The 12,500-nt window shown below is 39.8% G+C and overlaps 1 protein-coding gene across 2 annotated transcripts; it reads left to right on the top strand.

Moving 5' to 3' along the window:
• Positions 1-3,056: 3,056 nt before the first annotated feature.
• On the top strand, positions 3,057-7,990 carry LOC125041879 (glutathione S-transferase 1-1-like). 2 transcript variants are annotated; one of them, XM_047637255.1, is made up of 4 exons: positions 3,057-3,123; positions 6,148-6,354; positions 6,719-6,860; positions 7,374-7,990. In XM_047637255.1, exons 2-4 carry the CDS (start codon positions 6,155-6,157, stop codon positions 7,686-7,688), a joined length of 657 nt encoding a protein of 218 aa, XP_047493211.1. In that variant the 5' UTR covers positions 3,057-3,123; positions 6,148-6,154; the 3' UTR covers positions 7,689-7,990. The 2 variants fall into 2 exon arrangements, with proteins under 2 accessions (XP_047493211.1, XP_047493210.1); XM_047637254.1 differs by lacking the exon at positions 3,057-3,123 and adding an exon at positions 5,704-5,860.
• Positions 7,991-12,500: the final 4,510 nt, after the last annotated feature.

The following is a 12,500-nucleotide window of genomic DNA, read 5'->3' as shown; positions in this document are numbered from 1 at the left end:
GGAGGGAGGGAGAGATGATGGGATGGAAGGGAGGGAGGGAGGGATGATGGGGGGGAGAGAGGGAAGGAGGGATGATGGGATGGAAGGGAGGGAGGGAGGGAGGGAGGGAGGGAGAGATGATGGGATGGAAGGGAGGGAGGGAGGGAAGATGGGGGGGAGAGAGGGAAGGAGGGATGATGGGATGGAAGGGAGGGAGGGAGGGAGGGAGGGAGGGAGTGAAGACGGGATGGAAGGGAGGGAGGGAGGGATGATGGGGGGGAGAGAGGGAAGGAGGGATGATGGGATGGAAGGGAGGGAGGGAGGGAGGGAGGGAGGGAGAGATGATGGGATGGAAGGGAGGGAGGGAGGGAAGATGGGGGGTGGAGAGAGGGAAGGAGGGATGATGGGATGGAAGGGAGGGAGGGAAGGAGGGACAGGGGAGGGAAAGAGGGAGGGAGAGGGGGAGTGAGGGAAGGAGGAAGGGAGAAAAGGAGATTGGAAAACGGGAAGAAGGATGGAGAGAGGGAGATAGGGAAAGGGGGCTTGGAAAGATGCGGAGTGAGAGAGGGAAGGATGGTAGGTTAAAAGCAGAGAAGGGAGAGATAGTGAGGGCGAGGCAGAAGGGAGGGAGGGGGAGAGGGAGAGAGGGAGGTAGGGAAGGACCTAATTTATTACTGGAAGGTGATACTTTGTTAGAGAGGCGGAGGGAGGGCGAGAGAAAGCCGGAGGGTGGAAGGAGATTAAAAAAAAAAAAAAAACATAAAAAAATTATAAAAAACAACGTAACTAAACATGGACAAAACTTAGTAAGGAAACCAGAAAAGAAAAAAAAAAGAAAAAAACACGAGGTCAAGAGATATAACCCGCCAGGATAAGAGACGAAAACGCTCGAAGAGAATCGGATAAACGAGAGAGCAAAGCGAGACAGCGAGAGGAAGCAGGAAGTGGCCAGGGCGAGACAGGCTGAGCAACACGCCGCCCACTGCTGGTGCTTGTGGGCGCTTTTGTGGCTTTATTTGCTTTTGTTGTGCGTTCATCCTCACTGCGTGGCGGAGGTCGAGGCTTAAGGACTGCTTTCGAGGCGACAGAGGCTGAAAGGGAGGCTGTTGGGCGTAATTTGCGGGAGCGTTTGTTAGTCTGACTCTTTCCCTGAAGCAAGTGATCGTTCCCATTTCTCGCCTGCAAAGAATGTAGATCCGCCCCCCCCCCCCCCTTCTGAATCGTACGTCAAAAATGCTCTCTTCCCTTCCCTCACTACGTCTGCTTGAAACCGGACAGTCTAAAATTATAAGACTTATACTTATACGCATGTCTTAATGTATGTATGTATGTATGTATGTATGTATGTATGTACGTATGCATTATGCATGGAGCATATCCGTACTTATTTATCTGTGCGTGTTTGTGCGCGTGTGCGTGTGTGTGTGTGTGTGGTTGTGTTAGGGAGGAGACAGGGATAGTAAAAAGAGGGGACAAAAGAAAGAAATCCCTCACAAACACGTGATCTGCCAAAGCCAAAGGGTTGAGGAAGTCATCGCTTGCCTGTCTGGCTCACTTAAGAGCGGGCCCCGAGGGAATTCCCTTTTGGGACTACCTTTCTCTGCCGTGGTTGCCTCAGGAAAAGAAAGGAACACACACACAACACACACACACACACACACACACACACACACACACACACACATATATATATCATATATATATTATATATATGTATATATATTTATATATATTTATACATATATATATATACATACACACTCGTGTGTGTGTGTGTGTATATATATACATATATATATATATACATATATATATATATACACACATACACACTTATGTATATGAACATAAACGTAGTAACGTGTACCAAAAGGTGAAAAGGAAACAGCCACAATAAGAAATGACGCTGAATCGTAACGTTTCGAACACGTCAAGATTTCCTCATCGGACGGGCAAATGACCCGTAATTTGCCCATCTGAGGAGGAATTCTTGACGCGTTCGAAACGTCGCAATTCAGTATATTTCTTTATAGTGGCAAGTTCCTTTTCATCTCTGTGTACACGTTATTGTGTTTGTATTCGAACATATACGAAACAATGGCCACTGGTTACGCTAACGGCTGCAGCTAACGACTGAAAGCTCTTTATACACCGCTTTGCAACATTTCTCGCAAATTGATCAGATAAAAAAAGGAATCCTAAAAAGAACCGCGATTTGTTGTGATTTGTTTACATTATACGTCACCCTTATCTACACATAACTGTTTATGTGTCCCGTTACTTATTTATCTTGGTCCTTCCTCCCTTTATCCTACTGTATAAAAGCTGTCTAATCCATGCGAACCATCACACAGGCAGAATTCACACCTCAGTCAGAATCCCATAGATTTCTCTCGTCAAATAAAAACAAGCTACAGTTTAACATAACCAAACCTACACATTGCATTGTTGACTCGAGTAACGGAGTTTGTGTTGCAGATGATGCGTTACTCCCCTGTTACTGTATACCCAACCAGCGTAACACTGTTTATTGTTGTTTTGGGGTTATTATCGGCACAGTGAATAGCTCAGTGTTACAGATATTTACCTTTGGCATGGCTGTTTGCGTTCCTAGGCCAGGGGGTGAGGCAGCTAGATCGGGTGTTTGTCAGTTCAATAGGCAGAGGGAAGGGTACTGGGAGGGGAAGACTAAAAGTACGAGGTGTGCTTGTTGGCGAGTGAGTGGAAATGGAGAGAGAGAGAGAGAGAGAGAGAGAGAGAGAGAGAGAGAGAGAGAGAGAGAGAGAGAGAGAGAGAGAGAGAGAGAGAGAGAGAGAGAGAGAAAGAAAGAAGAAAGAAAGAGAGAGAGATAAAAGATAAGATTATTAACACTGATACAATCTACCGTTTACATTTTTAGAATATTACACTATCATACAACACTATCCTTATTATAATCGATACAATCATCATTCTACCAGTACTCTAAATATCACCAACATCTATTTCTAAATCAAAGCAAAACTCGCAACTTTGGAGAAGGAACACGACTGCAAGCGGAAGCACCAGTTAGTGGCGTTCCCAGAGGCCCCGGTGGAACTCAGGCGAAGGCACTCTGTTGTGCAATGGAACTGCCTTGTGTATTGTAAGCTGATCAGAAGAGAGGTATTGTGAGCACTGCATTATACTGTATGATGTGTCTTCCTTCAAGTTTTGTACTTTGGATAGCAAAAAAAAAAAAAAAAAAAAATACATTTCCTGGGTATCTGGTGTTTCGTTGGTTTGTAATGATTCATCACGATCCTCGTTGATTATCAGAATAATCACAATCATCGTTATTATCGCCAGAATTATCAAGACCATCGTCACCAGGACCCTCGTCATCGTCACGGTCGTTAGAATCATCATCATCATCATCGTCAGTCGTTAGCCGGTGCACAACGAGTCTAATGGTTAATGGTTAAAACAAATAAATGTGCATCAATCAATGGCCACAAAGCACTATGGTCATGTAATATGGCGAAAAGGGTAAACATGAGTTAAAGATTAGATTAAGTGGAAAGAAGAAGGGGTTGAAGAAGAGAATGAAAGGGAACGGAGGGAAGAAGAGGCCATGCGGAATTAGTTAAGGCGAGGGCTGCGGTCCAGGGCAGGGGGATCCCTTACCTACGGCCTCAGTCTCCGTCTCCCCCCTCCCCCCCATGACAACAATGAGCTAGGGATTGGGGGGGGGGGGGGCAACGGCTCTAGTGCAGTGCAACATCTGCGGACAAGCGCTTATTACACGCCCCTTGCACCTCCCCCCATCCTCTCCGCCTCCCCCTGGCTGCAATACGAGCACACGGTTGCACTTAGCGAGAGAGGATATGGCCGAGGAATGCAAGTGCAAGTGCAACCAACACTCCAGCTGAAAAACCTGCGGGCGAACTAACTCCTATGAACTGTTAGAAACTCTCTTCGTATCTTTTCTTTCTGCGTCTTTATCCCCCCTCGCATTTTCATCCTTGTCATTTTTATTTCTGTTACGAATTAATTAGCACAAATTTCACCATTATCACCATTAGCAAAACCGTCATCATCCTACAGCTGTTACTGACATTCCTATGACACATCATCTTTTATTTCAACTATCATCCATTTCTTTTATTGCCGAATATTAAAGGTCCAAACAGTATATTGACCCAGTGACCCCGTGAACGCTCGCGTCGGCTGTCATTAAGGCTCTATTAATTCTTTGTCTTTTTACGGGAGGGAGAAAGGGGAGGAGGTGGAAGGAGAATGAAGAGAAGGGCGAAGGGAGGAGAAAAATAGGAGAGGGAGGGAGAGAGGGAGGGAGTGAGGGAGGGAGAGAGGGAGGGAGGGAGGGAGGGAGGGAAGGAGGGAGGGAGAGAGAGAGAGAGAGAGAGAGAGAGAGAGAGAGAGAGAGAGAGAGAGAGAGAGAGAGAGAGAGAGAGAGAGAGAGAGAGAGAGAGAGAGAGAGAGAGAGAGAGAGAGAGAGAGAGAGAGAGAGACAAGAGAGAACGCTGCAAACTGTCACCCTATAGAATAAAACAACGAGAAAAAAAACTGAAGCAAGTGATCGTTCCCATTTCTCGCCTGCAAAGAATGTAGATCCGCCCCCCCCCCCCCCCTTCTGAATCGTACGTCAAAAATGCTCTCTTCCCTTCCCTCACTACGTCTGCTTGAAACCGGACAGTCTAAAATTAGCTCATGTGTCCGCGAGCACAATAAAATTCCTGTTTGCCACATTGGCTTCCCACAACACCTCAGAACCACGTGGGTCCTTTTACAAAAACTTTTCTCTGTGAAAGCGGCGGTTTTGAGAATAGGCGCAGATGATTTTAGTTGTTTTATATCAAGTTATATTAAACTAAATTAATATATTGGGAAAAGTAACTCATCTTGATATAAGGTTTTATAATCTTTTTACCTGATGGAGTCAGTGCTGTAATAGATTACCGTATTGTTATTATGTTGTTGTTCGTATAACCGCAATACAACCATCGTGATGAATACGGTAATGATAATATAAATAAAACAAATAATTTCCATGCTCATGACAGCCATAATGATTATCACCACGCCCAGGTCACGTTGTCGAGTAAAAGCACAGTGGTCGAGAAGCATCCATTCGCCGCGTTCTCTTTGTCATTGTGAATCGATAAAACTGTCAACGATAACTAATTCTTACTCATAAACGGTCGTTGGTTTCCTTTCTCTCTGACTTTTTTCTAAAATCTTTCTTTTCTTCTCTTTTCTTTTTAATATTTTTTTTTTCTTATTTTGTTCTGCCCGTGTTAGATCGTCATCGTTATGAATTATGGTTTGTCTTGTTTTGCTGTTTTATTATTATTATTATTATTACTATCATTATTATTATTATTATTATTATTATTATTATTATTGATCATGGGTCGTTTTTGGCAGCACAGTCCTTTACCTTGCTACTTTATGCTCTGAAAAAATGACACAATATACTCGTGGATCAGATAACCTGAGTACCCTTGAGATTTATCATTTTACAACATTCTTTACAGTGATCCCTTGGTTTCTGTGGGAATTGCGTTAATCTAGATAACTCTAGATTATCATAACTCCGAAAGTAAATGGTTTATAAATAGGTTGGTTGTGATATTTCAGTGAGATTTGTATGCTTGTATTAATTAATTCTACCATCTTTAAATATTACCACCGCGGGTTCGTTATCATTTTATGGTTAGGACAAGATAAGATTAATATTTTTTCTTTCTTCTTAACGGAGACTGCAAGCTCAGCATAAGAAGTGATGCAGAGTAAGCGTGACGGTCAAAACTAAAGATAAAAGAAACTAGGAAACATTAACAGCATATTAGTGCACAGAAGCAACGCGACATTAAGTAAGAAGGACGCAGACTAACTTCAAGTAAGTTGTGATTCATATCATACTATTTATCGAGTATAGTGGTACTAAAACTATTTGTGTTTAATGTCAGTTATTCAAAGAGGTTGTTGATATATGTTATCGTTTATTTCTTTGTTTATTTCTATCTTGGGATGTGTGTCGAGGGATGAAAGTAGGAGAGAGTTTAGCGTGTTGGGGACTCGTGCGTGGAAATCGCTCGTCAGCCATCATTTACTGTTTCTCATCTGTCAATAATGATATTCAGCCAAAAATATAGCACATTGTCATTTTTCTCTCTCTCCCCACAGAACCAAGATGCCCATAGACCTGTACTACATGCCTATGTCAGCGCCCTGCCGGTCGGTAATGCTGACGGCGAAGGCATTGGGTGTCGAACTCAACCTGAAGATGCTCAACCTGCCGGCGGGAGAGCATCTGAAGCCCGAATTCGTGGCCATCAACCCCCAGCACTGCATCCCTACCTTGGTCGATGGGAACCTGAAGCTGTGGGAGAGGTGCGTCTGTGAGAAGCGCTCTTGTCCGGGTCTTGTGGCTTGATCTCAGGCGCTTTCGTACTGGTGTCTAAACAGGAGTGTCCAACATGGCAGAGACTTTCCCGAGTAATTATTTAGGCTATTTATAATTTTGGCGAATATAATAGACTGACTCACCTTTACAAATTGATAACAGTCACCATTAACAGCTTCTCTAGGCGTCCCTATCACTCACTTTCCCTCACCACCCAAGACACAGGACCCACACACCCTAAACCTTACCCTTACCCTATAAACCCCCCCACCTCCATAAAAAAAAAAATATATATATATATAATTACACTAACACACCTCCCTCAACAACCAAAACTACGCCCCTCTCCAGCCGCGCCATCTGCACCTACCTGGTCAACAAATACGGCAAGGACGACTCGCTCTACCCGTCCGACCCGCAGACTCGTGCCCTCGTCGACCGCCTCCTCTACTTCGACATGGGAACGCTCTACCACAGGTTCGGAGAGTATGTGGTGAGTCGACCTTCTGATTCTTGCTTTGATTTCTTTGCTTCGTTTACTCGCTCTTCTTGCAGTTATTATTCCTGTTGTTGTTGTTGTTGTTGTTATTGATATTATTATTAGTAGTAGTAGTATAATGAGTATTATTACTATTATTATTATCAATGTTATCATTATTGTCATTATTAGCACTGTTATTATCATTATCATTATTAGCACTGTTATTATCATTATCATTATTATTTTTGTTATTACCATTATTATAATTGTTATTATTATTATCATTATTATTGTTATTATTGTTATTATTATTATTGTTATTATTGTTATCGTTATTATTATTGTTGTTGTCATTCTTATTCTTATTCCTATTCTTATTCTTATTCTTATTATTATCATTATTATTATTATCATTATCGTTATTATTATTATCACTACCCTTATTAATATTATTATTATCATCATGTTAGTAGTATGGCATAACAAACGTACGACTGACCGCCCTGTCTCCCCGCGCCCCGCCAGTACCCCGTGATGTTCTTCGGGCAGGAGAAACTCGAGCCGGCGAAGCTGGAAAAGCTGCACGAAGCCCTGGGCTGGCTCGACGGGATCCTGGCCGGCCACGACTGGGCCGCCGGCAAAAGCATCACCGTCGCCGACTTCGTGCTGGTCGCCTCCGTGTCCTCCTTCGAGGTTTGCGGTATCGACCTGAGCAAGCACAGGAACGTGACGACGTGGCTGGCGCGCTGCAAGGCCGGCCTTCGGGGCTACAATGAGGCGAACGCCCCCGGCGTGAAAGACCTTGCCCGGATGACGGAGGTGAAGCTGGCGGGCAAGTAGGGGCGGCGGCGAGGGTGGGGGCTCCTCTGCTCGAAAAGGCTCTATTACATGCAAGACTTAATCAGCCAAATAGTTAGGCGAAAGAGAGGGAGAGCGAGCGGAGATTTTAGAATGCAGAGGACCACTTGTATAACAGAAAGAAATGTATCACTCTGTTACACACTGAAATGAAGATTAGAGAATGGATGGCGGAAATCACTACATCAATATAATTTCTTTGTTAAACTTTGTCCCCAAAAAAATCGTAACATGATCTTTTGGAATTTAGCGCTCTCTTAGCCAAAATAAAGGAATGACCGATACCGCATCTTTCGTTCCCTAACCTTACTTGACCTTGGCCATGAGCCAGAAGAACTGAACCAGATCAGTTATCAAATGCTAGTATTAATTCAACCGCTTCTGTGGCAATAGAAATACGATGCGAGCTTAGCTCTCCTGGCAAATATTTCGAGAAATGTTTGAGTCACTGATCCGTTTAAAAGCATTCACGTGTTCATATCTTATCTATCGGAGTCTTTGTTTCGGGTTCACTTGAGGTTAATCTTAATGAACGCGCTTATCTCCTGATATGAAACCGATATTTTTTTCATTCACAGCATTGAAGACAAAGTGTTGTCAAGGGATGGATGCTAAGAAACAGATGAAATTTAGCAACTGCTGTCAACTTTAATGAACTTCATGCTGAAATACAGACTCATCCGTTCCAATAATGGCTAACATATGAGCGCCGACATATCATTAGCAACATGATATATTCTTGATAAAACTTACCCTAATGATCTGGTATTATCTTGTACACCTAAAAGATGTAAGTCATAATTACATAATACAATCTGAAAATCTGATCATTCAGTTATATTAGCAAACAAATGTGGAGTATAAAGTAAAGAAAATATAATACTTGCAACTATAAAAGTCACCCAAATTGGTGATAGTAATAAGGATGCATGTAATTATTGATAGTCTGCAAGGGAAACAGTACAGCACACACGAGCATAAGTTGCTCTACAGTATACTTTCAGTCTGGCTTATGTTTTTACACGCCGTTCATAGGAGGCGCAGTCTCCGTTTCTGCCCTCATACTCGGGGCAAAAAAGGAAGTGTAAGGGGATGGAGAAGAGAGGGAGGAAGGCAGGAGCCTGATGGATAAATGGAAAATATTGCATATTCGATTATCAGGATTATGTTGCCATTGTCTTCGTTTTTATAATTATTATCATCAATAGGAACTATCATAAGAAAGGGAAACTACGATGTCCATTGCTATTTTTAGTCTCTCCCTCACTCTATTCCTAGAAGAAAAAGAAGAGATAGAGAAAGAACAAAAATCAGAAGATAAGAAAGAGGATGAAATGCAACAACAGAGAAAACTAAATTCATCCATAAGTCATACGAAATTGTGTCTCTACTTTAATCGTTTTTTTCCCATTCCTCGTCAGTTTTCTTCTTTCATCGTTCACCTTTGTTCCATGTTTACTAATGGCAAAGATTAATCCGCCTTCCTTCTCGCCAGCTCTGTGCTACATACCGCCCTCTCGGTCTCCTTGGCAACAAGCACTGTGATAGTGTGGATGTTGACTCTCCTGATTACGTCATTTGGACATTTATTACGTCATAGGTGGTTTATTTACGTCATCTGTCATTAGTTATATATTTAATTCGCTCTCCACTATTTTTGTTGCAATCACTGCGTCATGAATTCTCTCTTGTGTTACCTGTCATCTATTACGTCCTCTATCAGTCATTACGTCATGTGGTATTCAGTACGTCAGCAACTATCTATACAGCATTACGTTATCCATCACATATCACATTACAGTACCATGCCTTTTATTACGTCACCATATGTTTCAGTACGTCTCATAATTTTAGATGTATCATTTATCAGTTATGACTTCACAAATCATTATTTGGTGTGTGCCTGTGTGTGTGTGTGTGTGTGTATATATATATATATATATATATATATTTATATATATGTGTGTGTGTGTGTACATATATATGTGTGTGTATGTGTGAATAAGTGGGTGGGTGAGTGAGTGAGTGTATGTGAATGAGTGAGTGGGTGAGTGTGTGTGTGTATACAAATATATATTCATATATACATATATATGTGTATATATATACATATATATATATATATATATATATATGCACATACATATATATGTATATAATATATGTATATACACACACATATATATATATATATATATATATATATATGTATGTATATATATATATGTATGTATATATATATAATATATATATATATATATATATATATATATAATGTATATATAATTTCCCGAATCTTTCGATATACGATTCAGTCGCAATAGGCTGAGCCTCAGATCCGCTTCCAGTGTTTGGAGAAGGACTGCAGTCGTCAAGAATTCTCTCGCCGTTTACATCCTGTCACTTACATGGAAGAACGCTGCCCGACGAATGCCTAATTCTACTGGTGTTGCAGTTCTATGCAGTTGTCTTATTTGAGAATTGTTATATATGAACGTTTTATTATAAAACTTTTTTTTACAGATATTTATACATTATATGTCTTATACTAAATTTGGTGAAACCAATACTGGAAATGCTGAGTCACGATGAAGTATATACCTGTATATACATCATAGATACCCATAAAGATGCACATATTTATACTTATGTCAATATCTCTCTGTCTATATACGTGCAGAGTCACACACACACACACATATATAATATATATATATATATATATATATATATATATATGTGTGTGTGTGTGTGTGTGTGTGTGTGTGTGTGTGTGTGTGTGTGTGTGTGTAACAAGTAGCTGGACTTCCAAGGGAAACGGAGGAATCACTGGGTAAACTCAAACTAAACGTTGTACTGTGGTAAATTTAATACAAAGACATGAACAACCCTTTCAACGTTTCGGGCCTATTCCCACGCATCTTCAGTGGTAAACTGAAAAAAATATAAATGATTGACAATATTGACAATTCAGTTGATGATTAATATATATAGGTAATAATAATAATACAATCAGATTAATGTCATAAGATGTTGGTATAGTAAGTAATTGAAGGATGAATTTAACGAGAGTGATATAGGCTGGGGAAAAGGACATTAACATGAGTAAAATGAATGCTAAATACAAAAGAAAACAATTTGTACAAATTTCTTGAGAATGTTACAATTTATCTGACCATATATTCAACAGAAAATACCAGACTTCTCAAGTGAAAATGTAAAATGTTACATCTCTATCACATTTAAGACTTTTGCAGTTATTATAGAAAATCACAGGCGTTACACATAATTATATATATGGAGCGACTATCAATAATAAAATGAATATTCAAAAATAGTTACCAAACCCTTCAATTGCAATTTAATTTCTGTACATACAAACAAATATTATCATGAGCGGGGAAGCTGGCTGACTATTTTGTATCATTAAAATTATGACCCATAATTTTTCACATGTTTCTTATTACATATGAAGAAAGGTCTATAGAGATAAGACATGCTGAATTTAGACCGTTACTAACCATAAGATTAAGAAAATTCCATGGACAAACAGCTGTTCAGCAAGGATGCGCTTCTCACACAAGGCCAAAGGGAAAGAACGGTTGTCTACAGAAACTAGGAAATCTGTCGTCGGAAAGAAAAGTAAGGGGGGCTTGATTTCTCTAAAAGAAATGTGTAAGAAATAAAATAATAATCGACTTTAGTGATCATTTAAGAAATTAAATATCTGTTGAAGATGAATAGACGTTAAGGTTAGGCTTTTCTTTCCAAATCCATAAACTCTAAAATGTTAAGATCAAAATCAAAATACGAGTCCATGATTTCAAAATCCTCTGGAAAAGGAATAATGTGCTAGCTCAGAGTGACTTCTAAAGGAGGATTTTGTTGCTTTTGTTAACTTACAATTAACATTCCTACATGAGAAACCTTTATATTCTTTCAATACGCATGAAGTGGCTAAGGGACGTCTTCCTTTTTACGTAGTGTTACAGTTGCTGCACGAGATTTGTTTTTAAATATGAATAACTTACCAATAGAAATTGGTATTATACATACAGTCTTATGGATGACAGTGGAATAATGTGCTTTCATTAACTTGGATAGTTTTCTCTCAAGGTTGTAAGTAATAGTCCCTAGGTAGTTTTATACAAATTAAATCCTTAAGAGGAGTTAAAATTGTTTTTTCTCAACATATTGGTAATATATATATAGATTAAAGTTGAAATTAAATTTCCTTTATATTTTACTGGTATATAGGAATTGAATTTTGTGGTGAAACAAAAGAGTTCTTATCCCTTGAAATATTAATATCTATGAAAGGAAGAGGATCATTATGTGCAATTTCACTTATGAATTGGACGTTAAATTGTTGGTTGTTGGCTTCTTTAGATTCTAATAAAAGTAAAGTATCAACAACATTTATGTCGTGGTGAATAGGTTTTAATTCCTTAGCAATATGCTTTCGCTGTGACATAAAGATGTTAGTCAGAGTTAGTCCTAATGGGCCTTCATTGCTACTTCCTCGGTATGTTTATCCAATTTTCTAGTGGCTATATCCAAGAGCTTCTTAAAATACATCTAATTGAATCCAAACACTTTGTCAGTTTTATCAAACAACGAATTCATAATAATATCTATGGTTTCATCTAAGGTTACATTGGTGAAAAGATTTATAACATCAAAGCTGGCCATGAAGAAGTCATTAGCGTGTGGAATGTCAATCAAATTTTGAACAAAGGTAAAGGTGTTTTGTATATATTATTTAATTGTAAGTTTTTTCCAGTACATGAACAA

Source organism: Penaeus chinensis, chromosome 31, assembly GCF_019202785.1.
Source record: "Penaeus chinensis breed Huanghai No. 1 chromosome 31, ASM1920278v2, whole genome shotgun sequence".
Taxonomy (NCBI): Eukaryota; Metazoa; Arthropoda; class Malacostraca; order Decapoda; family Penaeidae; genus Penaeus; species Penaeus chinensis.
This window is presented reverse-complemented; position numbering and strand designations above follow the sequence as displayed.